At 40.2% G+C, this 20561-nt stretch overlaps 1 protein-coding gene across 7 annotated transcripts in view; it reads left to right on the forward strand.

Moving 5' to 3' along the window:
- Positions 1-122: 122 nt before the first annotated feature.
- The window catches only part of SLC12A4 (solute carrier family 12 member 4), a 46141-nt gene continuing 25702 nt past the window's right edge, over positions 123-20561 (forward strand). For 2 of the 7 annotated variants that reach the window (XM_042027481.1, XM_042027482.1), the window contains exons 1-2: positions 2674-2914; positions 19778-19872. In XM_042027481.1, the coding sequence (XP_041883415.1) occupies positions 2689-2914; positions 19778-19872 (321 nt within the window). In that variant the 5' untranslated portion in view covers positions 2674-2688. Of the gene's footprint in view, positions 304-2673; positions 2915-5749; positions 5808-10981; positions 11352-16119; positions 16386-19777; positions 19873-20561 lie in introns of those variants that run through there. The other 5 variants (XM_042027484.1, XM_042027487.1, XM_042027486.1 and 2 more) reach the window with 5 other exon arrangements.

Raw genomic sequence — 20561 nt, forward strand, 5'->3', positions numbered from 1 at the left:
GCGCCGGGCGAGCGGCGGCTCCGCTGTTGCCAGGGCCGGGACGCGGGAGCCCGGCGCGCCGGGGCAGCGCTGCCGCCGATGTCAGCCCGCCGGGCCGGGCCGAGCGGGGGAGCGCAGCGCGCCCGGCTGCCCCGGGGATGCCCTGGACTCGGGGTTCCCCGGAGCGCACAGGAGCCGGCCCGGGGTTCCCTCCACCCCCCCAGCCGCTTGGTGATAGCCCGGGGTGCAGCGGGGAGCGGGGCTGGCCCGGGGTACAGCTCTTATCGGTGCTCCCACAGGCTGCCGTCTCCCGAAGTGATAAGAGTACGTGGAGATAGGCTCAGATGTTTTCAGTGCTCCACTGCCAAAATAAACGGGTGATAGAGAATTCACTTAAATTAGCCGAATTTAACGGTGGCTGCTCTACTTGTTTATATCATCTTAAAAACGCGGCTGCCCAGCAAGGTCTCTCCCGCAAACCGGGCCCTTGAATACTACAGCAAGTGCTTTGTGGCTGTGTGGCTCTCGCAACTGCTTCTGCCAGGCAGAGCTGCTTTTTGTTAGGGGTTAATTTATTCCAGTTACAGAAGATGATCACGTAAGTAGGAGGGGATTTTGGGTGGTGAGAAGTACATTCTTTAACTAGGCAGCTAATATCAGTGCTCAGCCTGTCTTGGTGTTTTGCTGTGAGTTTTAGATATAAATCACTTTAAATACAGTGAGTGTTTCTAGTGGGAATGTGAAGAACACTTAGATTTGGGCAGTAGTGTAGTTCTGGTACAAGGTTGTTTTAGCTCTTTGTGCAATCTGTTCTTTTTTTTCTGTCTTGGTTATGTTTAGCTTTCTGTAACCTTTAGGAAGAGGATCTTCCCATGGGCTCATCTGGTGTATCTGACTTACCCTCTGTGAATCATGCATGACTCTAGGCAACAAAAGAAAAAGCAGTAAACACCTGACCTGTTCTTCCTTGCCTGTGCGGTCAAACTTTTCAGACTGCAAATGTTATTGAATGTACAGTAATCCCTGAAGGGAGCCTGCACTGCTCAGGTCTGTGCTTAAGGAAGGCAACAGGGTTATTTTGCTGGGTGAGACTCAACTGTCATAAGAATCAAAGTTCAGTTCCTGCCTTGTTACCTTGCTCCTTTCTCTGAGAATATGTGTTTCAATCTCCAGTATGTGTGCATTGAGAGTTTCTTTCTTTTCTTTCTTTGTATCATTTTCAAGGAAAATTTAGATTTCGAATATCAAGTAACTTACATAGCCCTAATGCCCGTTCTTTCCATGCCTACTGTGGGTATTTTAGGATGATGAAAGGTAGGTACTTTTCCGAAGCTGCCTATTACCACTGACAATTTGAGGCACTAGCCCTAAGGGCTATGCAGGGCCTTTAATTTGTTTTGAAAATAGGTCTGTTTTACTCTCAGGTCTATGTTTTACATGGACCATATAGTCCATGTGTGTATGAAAGTAACAGGTGTTTTTTCCCATCTCGGCAGATTGAGGTGGAGACCTCGTGGGATGCTTTTTCCAGTAGCTAGCTTTGGCCATGGGTTGGTAAGCGTGGCTTGTGGAAGCTGCTGCCATGGTGGATAAAGGAGGGTCTACTCAAACCACCTCTTTCTTGCGTATGAGACTGCCTGTAGGATGTGTGCAACCAACACACTTCAGGATACCCACTCGTCTCCCTGTCACAGTCCATCAGTCACTGGCAAGCTGTGGTCTCTAATGTGCTGCTGTCCCAGCTCCAGTGCTCAGCCATGCTGGTGGAAGTTAGCTGAGTCTCTTTATTTTAAAGCTGATAAATATCTAGTAACTTCTCTACTAATATTTGGTAGCTAGTTCTGTTTCTGTTTGAACTCTAACTGCCTTCTATTTTTTAATTTACTTTCACAGTAATTAAGTATTGTTTCATATCCTCAGGGTGTGCCTATAAAGATATGTCTTGCCTACCTGTACTGACAAGCATGTTCTTCCCCACTAGCCTTTTCTGTCTTGACCTAGGTTTCTTGGGTTTGTAGTTCTGTAGAGGGGAATCTGAACTCTCTTGTATTATTCGTTTCAGTTTTGGTGCTGGTTTCTACATCCTGTGCCGTTACCCTGGCCTCTCTACAGGGGAGAGTTGATGATATGACACAGCAGAGGTGGAAGCTGCCGTTGAAGTCAGTATCTCAGAGCTCTTCAGCACTGGCTGAAGTCTGCAGACTGGAGGCAAGAGAGTGACCCTGCAGAGCCTTCTGTAGCAGCTGATTACGGGGCTCATGGAGGGATTTGTTGGTGTTGGTGATGCCCCTGATTCAAGATAAGATAAACTGTTTGACTTGAGTGCAGAGTTCAAGTGCTGTGGCCTTATCAAAGTGCACGCAGTTGATCCTGGCCCTGCATGCATGCACACAGAGCTGCCTAAGCAGTGCCCTTGGTCCAGGCTTTCCGGGCCATCAAGTAGCTCCACCACAGTCAGTGTGAGAAACTGGTTGTAGTTGTTCTGGTGAACCTTCTGCTGAGAAGATTTTATTTTGACAGCTTGCTATTCAGAACCTGATTTCAAGACTTACTTGGATTGCTGAGTTTGGTTGGATGGCTTGAGGTGACTCATGGCCCTTCCAGAGTGTGGTCATGGCCCTGTAACTGTTTATAGCTGCTCTATAACAGTCTGCAAAGTAGTGGCTGTGTTGTCCAGTAGTCCTTGCACAATATCTTAGGCTGTTGCTTATGATTCTGACAGATTCTTTTTTTGGTTTGATCTTTCTACCCCTGCCTTTATTTGTCATATCTCTGTTTTTGAAGGTTTTTTTCCTAAATTTTGCTTTTTTTAGGGCATCAAGTGATGGGGTGTCATCTAAACTCTACAGTTGTGAAGCCGTTCTCCAACAGAATTTCTTGTCAACCATTTCCATAAGAAGACATTTGTCAGTGTGCAATAATTTAGCCTTGTCAGGTAGTTCCAGTGCTTGCTTATGAATAAAATCAGCCTTTTATTTCTAAGTAGGTTCCACTGACTGCCACTGCTTGTAATAGACTTTGACATCTTTCATTTAGAAAAAGAAGTACAAAGAATTATCCTGTGATCCTATGATAAACACGTGAGCCCTTCTTTATGGATCGTCAGGGATGAGAAATGTGAATTTGGCATCCCCTCCGTCTTTGAAATAAAGCCAGCATGTTAGGTTGGGTACACAGGGCAAAGAGAGGGACAGTGGGGTCTGAATAGTGTTTGAAAAACCAAATACACTTTGCTTTACTAGGAATCTCAGCTGCACAGTGCACCAAGTTAACCAAAGTGTGGCAATGTCATGTGTCCTGTGGGAAGTTATTTATCTTCCCTTGACTTTTGTTTGTGGAAATGAGACACTAATCAGCTTGGTGTCACTAACCAGCTTTGGTCAGCTGCCACCCTTGGTTTTTGCCAAGGAATTGCTCTGCTTATGTTCCAGTTATCACATGGCTTTCTCCAAGCCCAGAGTTCTCTAACTAGACTTGAGACCTTTACCTCAAGCTTACATTCTGTGTCAGTGTGTTCAGTGCTCTTGTGCAGCAACAGATTTTGCTGCTCATTTGCAGTGAGCTGTTTTGGAAAATGTGGGTAAAGTTCTGGTGTGATAGCAGTGTGCTTTTACTTTAAATGTCCTCCTGGTTCACTGCTTTAATATGTGGTAACTTACTAGTTTAGATTTTCAGTCTTTTGCAAGACTTGAAGCTAAGCTCATGCAAATGTGTCTGAAGATACTTTTAATGGGGATGCATAAATCATTCAAAAATTCTTCTTCAAAGTGCTTAATTCTTACGTGTAGGTGTTTTGGCAAAGTCCAGAGATAAGATAAAATTAGTCACATAATAAATTAGACACTACAGCTAAATAGGACCGACAGAAACATGTCCAAATAGCACTTAAATTATCTTAAGAACTTCTGCTGGCAGAAGTGTGGGCAAATGACACTGTTATGGTGGTCATAGCGGAATATTTTTGCATAACCTCTGTAGCACAAGCATCTTCAGCATTTTTTGTGTTGCCTAAAAGCCACAGAAAGAAGTCATAGCGGAGGCAGCCTGGGGTAGAGTTGAGGCAGAACCTCTGAATTGTATCAGAGAAAAGAAAGTAACCTGAGAATAGCAATACCGATGTCAGTGAACTATCTCTTCTAGTGATTTGTTAACTATTTTCTTGCTGGAAATGGGATGGAGACTGCATCTTCTTCGATGTAGTTGCATTTTAATCAGGAAGGGTTTTTTTTTCTGTTCTGCTGGCATCTGTTTTCCCTTCTCTGAAAAGTATTATGTGTAAATTTGGGGATATTAAAGGTGTCCTGTCAGTGCTAAATATGTCAATATGTTGTTGTTTCAGAAAGGATACTTGTGGGATCCACAGCAATGGTTATGGTTTTCAGTGCAGATCCTGAAAGGGATCTTAGCAGCAGGGTCATGTCTTAGAAGTCCTGGGAGGTTGTTAAGGTTTTTTTCCTTTTTTTTCCTTTTTACTTTTTAGATTTTTTTTTCTTTCTGCTTGAGCAGTCAGCAATGAACACAGCACTGATTGCAGTGCTAAATTCCAGAATGCTTTTCTCAACAATACAGGTGAGCAGAGAAGTGGACTCTCGCTTGAGATAAGGAAAAATATGAGTTCGGCATGTGAAAAATGAGAATGGGAAAGTGCTTTGTGACATAATTAGCTGTTCATAATAGCTGGGTGGGTGAAGGAGGTGGTATATACTTTCTTTATACCCTATAAGCAAAGGAATTTTTCTGAGAAGCTTGTTTTCCTTGACCCATGAGCCCATGGTCAATACCTCCGGTTTCTTTTATGAGCTTGTAGTGTAGTAAGGTTTAGTTTGTTCAAATGCTTGTCTAGGAAAACAGAAAAGTTCTTGTTGCTGCATAAACTGCTACTTTTGCTAAGCATGTCTCATACTTCTAATTTGTGCAGTGATTAGGACCGAGCTGGAGAGGCTGCAGCTGTCCAGTACCAAGGAGATCGTGGTGCCAGCTGCTGCTGAACAGGAGACTTAGCTAAATATAGAAAAACATGGGCCTTTTTGTGGGTTCTCTGGTATTTCAGTTATTTGAAAAAGCTCTGGGAAGAATCTTTGTGATATGTCTAAGTGATGTGAAAGCAGCTCCCGTACCCGTGTGTGCGTGGGTCTCCGTGTTGCAAAATACTAACAGAAGATTGTTAAGAAAACCCAAACAACCCTCTGTTGGTCTTTTGCAGCTGCAGATTTTTTGTGTTTTGGAGAACACCTGCATTAGAAGGCTAAGCAGTTGTACATGAAAAGACATGGGTTTTCCATCTAACTTTCTCTGCCAATGCTTGCTAAGTGGCCATTTCAAACTTGAGTTGAGACTAAGTTTGGGAATATTTTAATAATGCTGAAGTTATACCTTCTATACAATCTTTGAACTTTTCTAAAGAATTTTAAGTGCATTTTTGGGTGTCTTGTGTTTGTATTGCATCTCTCTCTCATGTATAAAATTGATCTGTGTGTGTTATTCAATTTCCCCTTAAAAATTTCTTCAGTGTTTCACTTCCTCAAAGAAAATAGTGACATCTGCTTTCTTTTCCCTGCTGCAACAAAATTAAAGCATAAGTTTTTGCATGCTTTTCAATGTAAGATTCAGTTTTGGCTTTTGCTCTAAAGTTCTGTGTAGAATGAAGACTAAGGTAGTTTGCAGTCTCATTGACTAGGAAATGTAGCCAAACATAATAAATGCTGTTGGCTGAGGTTGGAAACACCCACCTTGAGAAAGATCAGAGTTGGTGATCACTGCCTTGTTTTGAAGTGTGTGTAACAGGATGGGGGATACCCTGTGCCACAGGGAGAGGAAAGCTGCATTTGGTGAGTTTCCCCTTCCAAGACCAAGTTAAGGATTTACGTCTGTTTTTGATTGTGATGCAACAAATATATGTGCAAACTGCTTTAAATGTCAGAAAAATTGCTGTTAGCACCAATATGTGGAGCAAAATTTCTTTGATCAAAGGGTCCGTGTCTTCAACTTGTTGGTTCAAGGTTGTTCTTTAAATACTTTGTTCTGTGACCTGAATTACAGAGAAAAAAAACGCACCATTTTAAGACATGGTTTAAAGCCTATTTGATTTACATTTTAGGGGTGTTTCCTTTGTCTTCAGTAACATCTAAATCAGAAATTTTGCATCTCTTAATTGTACTAAGCTGATTTTTATTCTCAGATAATCAAGTTTCAGGGTTTTTTAAATTTGTTTGATTTAGTAAAACTTCTTTCTTAATTATTAGTTTTCAATAGGCAACTGTTTAAATGCTGCCAAGTGATGCCTTAGCAATGAGTAGTACTGTTCTTGTTCTTTCAGTTGAGCTGCTTTGGATGATATCTTTCAGCATACTTGGATTTTGTCATGCTTGGAGGACTGTGCATCTTTCACAGTGGCTGCTGTAGCAATTGCCAAGCAAACAATATCTTTGTTTGACTGCAAAATACATAGACAAAAAATACTAGTCTTTTTACAGACTCAAATACTTGACAGTTTTTGTGTCTGTCTTTAAAGAGTCTACACAAAACCACAGCTCTTATAATGCATGTAGGGTAAATCTCTCTGATTTTGAATATGACAGCATTTTGTATACTGTAACTGCATATATATATATATATATATATATATATAAAACTGTGTTTGGAGGTTATTTTGTAACCTGTTTACTGCCTATATGTCCCCAGTAGCTTTTATTTTAGACACGGTTTCACAAGTTTCAAACTGTCATTTCTGAACCATAAAAAGAAGTTCCTGGAGTGAACAGAGTAGCATTTTTTCCTAACAGGCTTTTAATTGGGCTTTAGATTTTGTGGTGGGTGCTAGGTATGGCTTGGAAAAGGAGGTTGTTTGCTTTCCAGCAGTCTTAATTCATGTCTGAGCAGCAGAGGTACAGGTCAGAACAGTTCTGGGAATACATTTTTTCAAAATTTTTGTTGCTGTTAAATGTACCTGGTGGAGTTCTTTCTTAATCATCTTTTGATCTTCTTTGTGCTCTGTAGGACAGAGAGATGGAATTTGACATGCCAGATAAAGTGCTAATTGCCCCCAAAAAGCTTTTACTTGATGTGCTTATGGATGAATGGGGAAGTTTGATAACTTTGCAGTTATGATTTACTGACTGGAGGCAGCTTTGGACTTGCTGGAAATGTAAATGAAATGGCATTTTGCTGAGCAGAAGATGAGAGGCCAGTGGCAGGCAGGGCTGGGCAAGCAGTGAGGGAGGAGGTGGCTGGTACTGGTGAAGGGATGGTCATCATCCCATCTCAGTATTGATGGTCACAGTGCTGCTCCAGGACACCAGGAAGCTCCTTTGTGTAAGGCATTGTGTGCCAGCATTTCCACAGTATTTACATTTTGTGTTTGCCTCGTGTCTCATGGATTTTTGGCCCACAAGTGCATCCTCTTGAATGTAAAATGCTTAATTTGCCCCTTTCTCTCCACTCGAGTGACCTGCATTGTCCTAGAATCCCAGCTCTTTCATTGATTGGCACGTGGTCTGTACTGTCATGAGGATGCAATCCATCGATTACTTTGAAAATGAGAATCAAAGCTGTGAGCTGATGTTGGAGGCTGGCTTGCAGGGATCTGTGGCAGGGATTGTATAACAGGATCCTGCCAGAGGAGCGATGACGCAGAGCTGTGTGTAGGGCAGAGGCATGCTGTACTGTGGATAGGTTCAAGGTAATTATGCCTCAACAAAACTGCATTTTCTTTTTCCCCCCTACAGTCTAATCACCAAGCTTCAGTTTCATCTCCTACCAGTAGCCAGCAATTTCTTCTGTTTATCTGAGGGATTTAGAATGTCATTCAATCACTGCATTTACCTTCTTATCGTGAAGCAGGTTAGACCATACAAACTTCTGACTTTCACTTCCATGTCAAAGGGAAAAAAGGCTTTTTATGGTGTGCTATTAGAAGCTGCTCATTTGCTGAGTTAAGAATGGCAAACTTGTTGAGACTTGCTCTTGCATACTTTAAATTGCTGATTGCTGCAGTAAAACACAGTTTTTATGCCCTGGGGTATAATTGCTTCCATAAAATTATCTATAGCAATGCAACTTTGTTTTATGACCCAGTCTCTGCTTGCAAGCTGAGTAGTCCTGAGCTTAGTTAACTGTGTGCAAAGTCCACCTCTGGATTTCCTTGTAGGAGGTCAGATCTGAGTCAGGACTAGAAGTAGTTCAAGAGGATGGCATAGCTGCTGCTGTGTCTGATGGAGGACAGCACATTACTGTTCTCCTCTGCCTTCTGCCTTTGCATTCAGGAGCTTCGTCTTCCTGATCTTCTTCTTCAATAGTATAATTGATCTTATTTTTCCTGCTACTTGCTGTAGTATGTATTTGTCTCCAGGGCTGACACAAAGGTAGAAGTGTGTTAATTGTCTTGCAGGTCTGATTTTAGAACCTACTGCTCCTGTATATTTTTGGCTTTGTTCTGCTAAGGTTTTAACTGTCCAGCCTGTGATTTCACAATATAAAGTGCTTGGCAATAGTACCACTTGACCATCTCCCCTCAACAGGTTCCCTTCCTTGATTCCTGTTTGTGTTCTGGACGTGTATTGGGGCACAGCTGTTTTGAGAGCATCACAAGCCAACCCTTTCTTCAGTTCCCACATGGAACTTTTATCTTGACTTCTTTGCCTAGGCCAACACAAACCACTCCCTCTTGATGTGTCTCTGTGTTCCATGAAATGCAGTAACAACGTCAGAGGTTAATTTCTGGGACATGTTAAGCAAACATGAAAGGAGGTATAGTTGAGCCATATTTGGTAAATCCCAATTCTACGTAACCAGATAGTAGGATGATTATCTGCCTTGTGTTAAGATGCCTTTTAGACACATGCAAAGGAGCTTTAAAGCTGTAACTCAAGGCAACACAGACAGAATGGTTTAATTGCAATATTTTGCCTTTGCCCTTTTAAGACACTGTATTGTAGACTTTGTGGTAGAAGCATATATTTAGCAGGAGCAAACTCATTATTATACATCTTGGAGTGTTTCCTGACTTAGACTGTGTTCCAGCTGCCTAATTCCTGACTGGTGGAGCAGAAAAGTGATCTAATGTTGCTGATTGCTCCTTGAAGAGTCTTAACTGTGAGCTAATGTGTTATACTCACTTTGCTCTGATGCTCTTGCAAACAGATGAGCCTTTTGTAAAATGATGGTAAAAGCCACTGCGGCTTCTCCAGATATCTGACTTTATCTTGGTCTGTGCTGTGTTGCACTTTGTGAAATGTGTTGTGCTGTTTTGGGAGACTTGTAAATGTGTGTCAAAATATTTGTATTTTAGAAGTACAGTGGTTTGCTGTTTATCATGTGCAATGTCAGAGATCCTTCCACCCTCTAAAATGTTCGGTGGGAAGGAGTGACTCCCTTTGCTTGGAGAAGTCTCATGCTGACTTGTACTTTCTCTAAGTATTATGACCAGAGTTACAGTGAGTTTGGCTGTTTGTAGCACTTCACACTGAAAGGTCATCCTTGGATTTCAGCCTTGGACTATATGCAGGCTTAACTCTTTTTTTCCTCTTCTTTTTTCCTCCTCCTTAAAACGCCCTCCCCCCTTTCCTTTTTCCTTGGCTTAAAAAAAACCCCAAAACTCTCATGAACTTTGTTTTCACATGGAACACAGTACTTCTCAAATGTAGGAAATATCTGATGTTCAGCACTTTCTGTATGACTTAACTGACTGAAAACTAATGACATTCAGGTTTCACAATAAGCTTGTAACTGGTTACCAATGTCTTTCTGCTGTCTTCCAGGAATGGATAGTAGATGTCTGTGAATGTACATTGTGTAGTATGCAATGCACAGAATGTACATGCACTGAAATGTTCAAAGTAATTAAATCTTCTTTTTTCTGTTACTTTCTGCATGTCTGGAGCATATTTAGCATCCTGGCTTCTACCTTATTTCTTTCCACTTGTTCCCTGTAGGAAGCTTTTTGAGCTGGTGGCCATACTGGCTTTTAGTGGTCGCTGTTCCCATCTGCTTTCTCTCACTCCGAGGTTTGTGTCTGTACAATTGTTTCTTTGACCTATGTTGAGCTGGAGGAGGGAGCAGGTATGTCCAAAATTGTGGTGTGTGGACTTTTATTTTTGTTGTTCTCTCTCTTGTACTTTGAAGCCATGGTCAGCTGAACATGTATAGGGCTGAAAACATTTCTCTGTATTTGGTATCAGAGAGGAAGGTGAATTTGAATTGAATATTGCATGGAATCTGCATGCTGGTCTCATAGATTTATATTGCAGTCTTTCAGAAAAAGTGAGAATGTGTTATAGCAAGACAAGAGGCTTTTCCTGAGGCAGGGAAAATACCAGAATGCTGCTCCCTGTATTTTGATAGAAGGTGTGCTCTGAGGTGCCCTCATGCATGTGAAGGGATGGAGTTTCAGGGAGGATAGTCGTGAGAAATGGTTTGGAGTCGTTCCACATGAAAGAACCTCTGAAGTGGATTACAGTGAGATACAAAGGTTGTTTTTATAGTGTTTTTTTTCTCTTCTGGCAATGACAAGTTGTATTATGAAAGCTCCTAAGTGATGTGAGTTCCTAAATCCAGTTTCGCAAAAGTGACTTGGCATCTTTAATTACACAGGTATTCCCAGTGATTGCACCTGTCTCATCATGTAGATAAGTCTCAGTGTGGTGTGTGCTGGTATCCAGAGGACCTCCTCGTGAATGGGCAGAATGGTGGGGGCTCTGGTAATTATGAAGTGCTTAGAATCATTACGTTAGTATTTCCTTGTTTATCTTATATAAACCTCCCATTTCATCTTGCTTTTTCTTTTTTTTTTTTGTGATCTTGCATATGGTTCATTCATTAATAGGCCATCATATTTTAATGTATTGAAGATGGAAAGAAATAGATCACTATTTTCACTTGAAAGCTGGAATGCCTGCAGGGCTAACGTCACAGAGCCACACTTTTCGTGGCATTGGCAGGTTTAAAACCCTGTCTGATTCCACACTCAGCAAGCAGCAGATTTGTGGCACACTTGTCTGAGTAAGTGTGCAAACAACTGCAATGTGCCTCTTAAACATGTCTGGGTTTGGATTTGACAAGTAGCATTTTCTGTAAGATCCTGATATTTGTATATTTTCTCAGTGTTGAAAGGATTGCAATGCCAGGATTATATCAGTGTCGGCTTAGTTCTCTGTGAGAAACCCTTGCTTCCTGGAAGAGATCAGTCCAGTTCAATATTGCAGCCGGCACCTTGTCAGAGCAGGTAGAGAAAGTTCCTTTGGAAATACAATATTATTGAAGTTGTGCAATCCTCAGGACTTCACAGAGGAGACATTTACTAAAGCATATGCTAAGAGCTGGAAGAGGAATAATGGTAAATCAAGTTACTGAAAATGTCAAAGAGCTATTACTAAAGGGTAAGTACTTCATGTTGATATTAGCACCTACAAAGAATTGTAGTGTTCTGAAACTATCAGTGTATCTTAACTGAAAAATAAAGTCGTAGTGCTTTCTGAAACACAGGATTATTAAATTGTTAAATCCTTCTGGTTGTGTAGGTTCAGTCAGCTTTGTAAGGCTGTTCTCTACTCTAGTTTTGCAAAGGACAGTAGAAGTCTGATAGTAACGTCACACATGTTTATCTAGGGATAAATCCAAGATCTGTGCTTGATTGCGTACTTGATTTTGTACTCTGCTCCAGCCTGTTGCATAGGGTATTGTCTGGGAAAGTTTTGGCTGTTTCAAGCAGAGCACAAGCAAATGCCATCTTTTGAACTCTGAACTGGTTCAGAGGAACGAATATATTATCAATAATACAGCTTTTTGTTTTATTTTTTGGTACAATTATGCTTTGTTTGTGTCACTTTTGTAGGTGCCTTAACTGTTGCTGATGGTAAATATGTACTGCAGTGTAGTATGTAATGAGTCTTAAGAATCACACCTTTAGTAGTTGGGTAAAATTCAGTAAACCCAAAACTATTTTGACAGTGTCAATTAACAGTGAAGTAAATAATGTTATTACATAGCATAATAACGTTATAATAGTGGGTGAACAGCATGTATGATTAAAATACCCACGAATGTCAATAGTTTGGTGTTTAAGCTGCTGTTTCTGGTGGAAACGTGTGTCTGGACCAGGCATGTGAGCATTCGGTGTTGCCAGCGTAACTCAAACTGATAGTTTGAGCCTGTTTTTAAAGTACAGAGGATCTCAGAGCTATCCAGGGAAAGATCTGTCCTTTCATTCTGCTATGCTTTCCTCTCGTAAGCCTTATTGTGCATGGGTTCTTAACTAGTGTGAATTTGGCCTTTATTTTCATAAAACAGTGGGTCAGCTGAGATTTTACAGCTTGTGCTTTCTGCCACCTTCAGTGAAAAAGACCTGGTTGCCCAAGGTCTTGTGTGAACTGGCATGAACAGATTTCAGTTAGTTATTTCATTAGTAATGACTAGTCTGTAGTGTGAATGAGTTTTATCTAACTAGATGCAATGCTATTTATTTCCTGTTTCTCCTGTTTCTAGTATAAATACAATAATCCTATTAAAAAACCCCACACACCTAAAACATCCCAGCCTCAAACCAAGAACTTAGTGGAGTTTTCAAAACATTTTGAGATTTTTTTTTTTCTGAGCTTGGAATGTCTAATGCTACTTTTGACTTTTTGCTACTGCAAAATAAAGAAATTACTGTTTTCAGTTTTGAAAAATATGAAAGTTAAATCACGACTTTCTGGTTTTTTCCATGAAAAAAATGCTCTGGGTAACACTGACTACTTTGTAGCTAGAGGGAAAATAAGTATTCCTCCTTATCAGAGCCCGTGATGTCAGCTGCCTGTTCTGCTGCCATAAATGAGTTTGCAACTAGAATTTTCATATTAGAAATTCTTTGTGTTTCTGTCTAGTTGTGTGTTGTCCATGGAGAAACAAGCATTTCTAATAGGCTTTTTAAATTATTGCTTAAAGTTATCTTTACTGTGGACTGCTGCTGATGTTGGATTAGGATTTTTGCTAAATTGTTGAAAGTGAGTAATTTAAGAAAAGAAGCAATGTCTGATTTCTGTTAATGAAATGTCAAGGTAATGATATCTGTAAAAGCATAATTGTGCATTGAATTATTTGGTGTAGTCTCACGAATGAACCAAGAGAAATGTTCCATAACAGTTCTGAGAATGAGTAAGAGTTTTGTTTAGTCCAACCACATGTGAGGAAGCACATGAATAGAAGCAGATTTGGAATGTATTTGAAATCAAATTGTTATCTGCATATTTCTTGGGTTATCCTAAAATGACAGTCTCTGGATATACTTCAGCAGTACTCTTGAGTGCTTGACTGCTGAAATGTGGAGATACCAGGATTTTTGGAGTGCTGGCAAAGTCCAGGAAGATTGTTGAGATCTTTCTGTTTCTCAGCAATACTCAGACCTGCAGGTCTTGACAGCGTGTGGGTGATGAGCAGAACACTCTGAACATTACACAGCCTTTGGGAGGAGCAGTATGAGTGTTATCCTTATTGACATCTGGGAAATGGTGTCTCAGGAACTGTGTTAAAAACAAACCAAACCCACAAAATGTGATAAAAATGGACATGGACGGCTTTTTTATATTAAAATTTTATCCATAAGGCTGTGAAGAAATGCCCTCAAAATAATGTGACTAATAAAACCTGATTATGCAATAATTTCTGTTTGGAACAATCCCACTGGTTCTCTAATTTTTTTTTCCCCTCTGTAGAATACCTACTTTGGGCGTATTCATTTGCTTCTAGGTCTTGTGAGAACAGTTAAGTGTAGCAAACCTATTTTGATTTTGTGGTCAAAAATCAATGTAAATTGTGTCTTAATTACCAGTTGTGTAGAAATTTGCAGAACTTACTGACACATGAAAATCTGAGAAAGCATAAATAAATCAGAACAGAACTAACTTGCTTTCCAAGTGGGATAAATTTTGTCTACCTTAAGCCATCTATAAATTCGGGTTTTATTTAGGTTAGGCTCTCTTTAGAAGTAATTTGCAGCATGTCAAGGTGCATGCACAGGAGAGGCACTCCCGGGGTCAGCTAATTGAGTCATCTCTTTCTAAGTGAGAAGTGAGCCTGTGTGATTAGTTGGCTGTAATTGCCTGCTGTTTAGATTGCTCATATTAAGGGGAACCCACAGCAACTACTTGGGTATCAACTCTGATTTCTAATCTTAGATTTCAGTGTTACCAGTAGACAAAATATTATAAGCATGAACGGTTTGTTTTTGTAATTAAAAAAAAAAAAAAAGATCAAGTAATGTTCTCTGTGCATAAAAATGGCTTGGTTTGTGCCCGTAACTATCACAGGCTTTGTGGCCAGTAATACTTGTGAAATAGTGTCTGAGTGATAGCAAAACATGGTGTTAGCTGCTAGACAGGCTATTTCATCGCAGTGTTTGTTACTGTGGTGTACACAAAAGAGTCTCTACATGCATAGTACAATTGCAAGTGAGATATTAACTCTCATGCTGCTCCAGAAATTAAATTACATTGAGGGGAGGAGTGTTGGGCTGTCCTTTGAGCTGGTTTTCTAGGAAATATCTGCTGTTTGTTAATTATAAAGGGGTAAATAAACCAGCATGGTTCTTGGTTGAGGCAAGCATTTCAGTTCCAGTTCCGACTTGTACTCTGATTCACACTGAAATTCTTTGAAGAAATTTAGTCCCTCACTTAAGACTCTTAACTCTTGGTACTTGAGGCAGGGAGGATTCTGGCAGCCCTGCATGCCATCCTCACATGTCACAGCAGTGTCTGGAGCTTTGTCCAGCTTTGCTGCCACCAGAGCGTGTCTGAGGCTGCGTTCCTCCTGAGATGCTGTGAGCCTCTGCCAGTTGGCATTAGCTCAGATATGATGTGCCTGTAGAAGCACAGTGGCAGAAGTTTCTTACCAAAGTTCAGCCCTCTTCAGAATTTGCTTTTTCTTTAATGTTTTAACCGTGCAGTAGCTTAAGTGGCATTGCTCTATTTGCTTTCCCTGTTAATCTGTGTGGGCTGGTCAGGTTCTGTCCACCTGTGCCTTCAGCACATCTTAACTTGCCAGCTAGCTAAAGTTTCCATTAGAAGTAGGGGAGCATCTCTGAGTTAGTCATGTCGTGATGCAAAAATCTGTAGTTTTTTAAAAGATGTACTAGTTTCCTCTTCTTTACCTGAATGTGATGAAGTAGGGGAGTGGTGGTTTTTTGTAAGGGAGTTCAGAAACTGGCAGTAGAGGAGAACAAAACCTTGACAGGTCAAGTCATGCAACTGCTCTTGCCACCTTCTCAATGGTTATTTTAGTCTGGCTGAGTAGACCTTATCATTGTGAAGCTTCCTGGTCTTTTTACAATAGTCTCACTGTGCCTAATTGTTCAGCTTTCATTTATCCTCACTAATCTCTCTTTAGTTACTTTCATATATGTCTTTTGTTTGTAATTCTCTCTAAATTCTGGTTTTCATCCCTCAGTTACTAAAGAAAACACAATGGCTTGCACAAAAGAATTGCATTCAGCTTGCTCAAGCAGTGAAACTGTGTCTGTCTGGCCTAATCCTCCTTCAGAAGGAAAGCAGTAACATGAATACTGTCCTCCGTGTTCTTAATCCTTTTTTATTAATTTATTTTTTAAAAGTAAAGACAACATTAACCTTTTGGAGAAGAACAAAATAAAACCAGTCAGTAGAATATCTGCTGCAATTTAGTCACAGTGTTTTTTCTTGGCTATGAGGCAAAAGTTTGGACATCCATTTATTGCTTTTGTTCTGTTTCCTGAGCTTGTGTGATGGCATTGTGGGACTATGCGCACTTGAGGGTTTTAGATTTTGTTCCATGGATCATCTTTGATGTTTTAAGGAACTCAGGTGATCCACAGGATGAGGAATGTGTTCTATGGACCTGTGCCCATATTTGCGTAGGGGAGCTTCTAGAATGTTCAGGGAACTATGCTGGAGACGTTTAGATAAACTGTATAGTTGAAGCGGTGACTGCAAATAGAATTATCTGGTTTGGAAGAGAACTGGTAGCATTCAGAAATAAAATGCCTTAATTATCGAAAGATAATGAAGACTGAGAAGCAATGAAACAAGTGAAGGGGAAATATTAGCCTACTTGGAATACAGCTTGAATGCCTCAAAATTTGAGATTAATTAGGGACTAAGGCAAATAAATTATTCTCTATTGCAGAGTGTTTAGCTCCCTCTTTAAGAAATGTTCCTTGCAAAGCAATCTTGCATGATGAAAACTAACACCACATAGCTACTGGTCAGGACCAAAGACTTGATAACTAAGAATGTGGAGAACTGTGCGTATGTCACGGGATGGTGCTTGCCCAGGAGACTTCATGCTTCAGAATGTAAACTGTCCTCGGGTGAAGCTGGGGCAAGAATTCCCCAGAGTAGCTTTCCAAGGTCACATCCGCTCTCCTCCAAAACTGATGGAGATAACACGCTCTTCCCATGCAAGTAAGTCTCTTTGAAGCTGCTGCTATTGCTCATTGGCAGAGAGAATATACTGGACAATTTTTTTCTTGCAATGTAGTTTCTGTACTGTGCTGCAGTCTGGTTTGTTTTGTCGAAGTACAGTTGTGATTCTTGTTGAGGAAATGGTCATTTGCTGGAGGTTTTACTCCTGAAATGGAAACACAGTATGAGAAGAGAAAAAGTGAGAGAAATTATTTAGAACATGTCTGTAAAGTAGAGATTGCATTGAACATGCAGCAATGGTTGAAAGTGCTTTTTGACTGTCATTTAATTAGGTGTATTTAAGTTAGCAGTGTAATAGTCTTGAGTTAGCACTCATCTCTGCAGCACCGTGTTCTGCTTATTGGTGAAGTGGAACTAGGATGTCATTGTAAAGAACTTGCATATAAACTTCCACTCCTTCACTTCCTGTTGAAAGTGTACAATGTTTGGGAGGGACTTTAAGGTGGCACTTCATTAGATCAGCAGGAAGGTTCACTTTTATTTTTGCACTGTCTGCAGTAATTCGTATGTATGTTATTTCAGGATAATGGAGCTAGTGCTGTGAATGTGGTAAAAAGCCAGTTGTACTTCTCTATCATCTGAGCCATCAAGAGGAAAATGTGCCCTAGCAATTGCAAAATCAATACTATATTTCCAGTCACTAGTTCTACTGAATTTTCTATTAAGTTTGGGCTTCCTGTGTGCAGGATGGTGTATAAAGCAAGCATGCCAAGGAGTCAAATTGGGAAGGAAAGTCTAAGGGAAAGGGTGTGAGTGATGCTTGAACTTGTAAATGGAAAATGAGAGAAAAGATGGAAGCTCTTAGAGAGAGAAAGAGGTCTTCTGAACAGACCAATTGTGAAAAATTGTCAGTGGTAAAATGAAAATGCATCTAAAAAATAGTATCAATTAAGTTGAAGATTCATCTTAAGTCACTGGTCTTTGTCAGACTCAGGGAGATGGTATGAAGTAATCTTTCTTAACTAAGGAGAGGTTATTTGGATTATGGTAACAAGAGCATTTTGAAAGAGCAAAGCAATTATCATCTTGCTTAAAAAAACGAGATTAAATGTATGACTGCATCTTGGCAACAGTGGGATTTGTACATAAAAAGGTTGAGAGTTTCTGTAAGCGTTACAAGTACAAGAACATCCATTATACTGACTTGACACAGTGATAAGGTTGGGTTCCTGATGGAAGAAGGAAAACTAAGAAAGCAAAGAATTGCTTTAAAAATCACGTGCTGATTAAACCCCTCCCACCCCACTCCCTCCAGCTGATATTTCAAACATTCAGTCACCAGAGCTAGTATATGTAGAATTTCCTATCTAGTATATAGGATTTCCTATATAGGGCATATAGGAATTGAGGAAACAAGCCAAGGTTGCTCATGACCTTGCTGTGTTTGGTAAGTGTAATGGTGAGAAGATACTGCAGAGACCAGAGCACTGAAGAATAGAGCAGACAGTATTTCTGTTGATGTCGTAATTTGCGCCTTCATTTGTGTCAAACTTAATGAGTAAAGGTAATGGCAGATAATTCCATTTCCTCAGCAAAAACTGCAAATGTACTTTAACCGCAACAGGATGGGGGGACTGCAGCATGCACTGCAGCAAAATTGATCTGGTATATTCCAGTATAGGCATAACAAATACAGCAAGCAAGCAGTTCTTGCAGATTTTTACCTTTGCTGAAGTTGATAACCATTTGATTTTGAAGCTGTGTTCTTAAGCTTACTGATGTTTTCCTAGTAGTGTAAAAAATTCTACAATTACAGCAAAGTGAGCATCTCCTATGTGTGGGTGGGGTCAGCAGATAAGCTGAGCCCACTTGTTAAGGCAGCTGCTCATTAACATTTTGGGGTTAGTTGTCAGAGCTGTGAGAAAGGCAGTAGGTACATAAACACCGTAGGCAGCTCTTTTCATATATTTTTGGTCAGCTAAGTATTTACTTACAGAAGCTTAAAAATCCCTCTGTTCTTTGTGAATATTGTTTTTCCAACACTTTTGTTCAAAGCACCTGTCAGCAATTTCCAGAAAGTTGTGCTGCTTTCCATGCATCCCTGCCCCTCAGTAAGAGTAGGACTGAACGTTCTCATAATTTTTTGGCTTATAACAATTACTTTTGTAACAGCGTGGTTTGTGCTGATGACTGTGTGTAGGGGAGGACTCTTCTCTTTGCCTGTTAGGTTCATTTTGTAAGTTGATTCAAATTTCAAAATGCAGAGATGTTTTCACTTGAATTTTATTCAGATAATTTAGTGTAGCCTTGTTGAATTGATTACCATAATCACTGAAAAGATGCACCAAAAAATCCAGCTGTTTAATCTCTCGCTTTTGGTGTATTCAGTGTACAATATTTTAACTTGCAGTATTTTCATTTGAGATAATAGTTTCTTTTTCTTTCATTTTTAATTTCTACAGTGGTTACTTTTGTAAATAGAAAAAAGTATTCCTTGGATTAATCCTTTCTTAAGGAGATGCTCTTGGAAATCATTCATTTGTACTGGCTGAGGGAGCAGGGAGTGAAGAGGTACAGGCAAAAGAAAACAATTTTTGTTTGTTGAGCAGAGGGTAATGGGAGACATAGGTCCAAGAACTTCTGAAGACAGAAATCAATTTAATCTTTTTTTTTTTTTTCTTCCCTCAGAGGTTGTTTTAAACTATAGTGCCCTTGGTTGTTTATTTTTTTTTTTTTTATTACTACTTGCTCTACTGATCTTCCATGCTATCCTTTTTTAAACATTGTTCATTGCATATGTGAATGCTCTGGTTTTAATTTAAAAGTATAAAAGGAGCCTGACGAATGCACAGCCTTAAATATTCAAAACACTGTAAGGGTAAAATCATGATGAGGGTGTTGAATGTCTGGGATTAGTGGGCATAGTGAACAACAAACAGCATTTAAAAACTAAAAAGGTGCTTTGGGGGCTGTTTACCTGTATTGTCATTAGAGAAGCTAGTCTTTGAAGTGTTCAGTCTTACTAAATGTATCTGATTGGGTCGGACATACAGCTCAAAGGTTGCTGTTATCATTAGTAGGGATTTCTAAATGGAGAGGAACTGTCCTAGTGCTTGTCACTGTTCTGTGTAAGAAACAGTTACAGAAGTGAGCACTAGAGAGTAAAGGCACATACAGCATTGTAGCTGTGACCCCACTCGTAAATTTTACTTTGAGGTGACTTTTTATTCTATTTTAATGAAACAGAGGAGTAGAAATAGAAACAACTCTACCTTGAGAGTAACACCTTTGATATTGCTAGCATTATATAACTTGAGATACTAAAAAGAAACATATTCAATTAACCAAATGAGTTTATTCCCTATGGATTCATCAAGATTACAAAGTCTCATTCTCTGCTTATCAAAACCTGCTTCTTTTTTTCTTCGCAGGTCATGGCAACCATAAAGAAAACAGTCCTTTCCTGAACAGTTCGGAAGCTGGCAAGGGAGGTGATTACTATGACAGAAATCTGGCCTTGTTTGAGGTAATTTCTAGCTGTTTTTTATACTTCTGATGTGATTTGTGATCTTCCATGATGGGAGGGATTGAGCACATCTTTCTCCCCAATATGCCTTTTTGTGGGTGTCCATCTGTTGTCAGAGGTACCAGCAGGCAGAGAGATCCTGTGTGGTGGCAGAGCTCAGGTATGATGACCAGCTGGGTCTGTGAGGCAGAGGTATAACTCTGTGTAACTGTATCCACCTGGAAAAAAGGAGGGGCAGACACTCATGCTGGAGCCTTTTCCATAAGTGATGGCACAGGGCCACACCAGGTGTGCAGGCTCTTCTGTGGGACTAAGTAGAGGGAGTAGCATCCCAAAGGCCATGCTGCTGTGCTGAAAATCCCTCAACCCCTTTCTGGAAGGAACTGTAATCAGGTTTTTAAACATGTGAACTGCAGGTCAGATCCGAGGAAGGAATAAGAAAAGGGGTGCTTGGCTCATGGCATCCCTTAAGGATGACCCCATTTGGGGTCAGTTTCTGCATCATGTACAAAGCACATAATGCTACTGATCCCACCAGAAACTGTTCAAGGTGATACCTAAAGATATGATAAAGCTGCAGACAGTGAAATCTTTCTCATCTAGTTTTTATTTCCTGTGTGGAAGGTTGTTTCTCTATACCATGCATTCCTTATTGTGCTACAAGACATGCAAGACTTTTTAATTTCAAA

Source organism: Corvus kubaryi, unplaced genomic scaffold, assembly GCF_017639235.1.
Source record: "Corvus kubaryi isolate FWS band 111438036 unplaced genomic scaffold, C.kubaryi_AGA036_p1.0 37300, whole genome shotgun sequence".
Taxonomy (NCBI): Eukaryota; Metazoa; Chordata; class Aves; order Passeriformes; family Corvidae; genus Corvus; species Corvus kubaryi.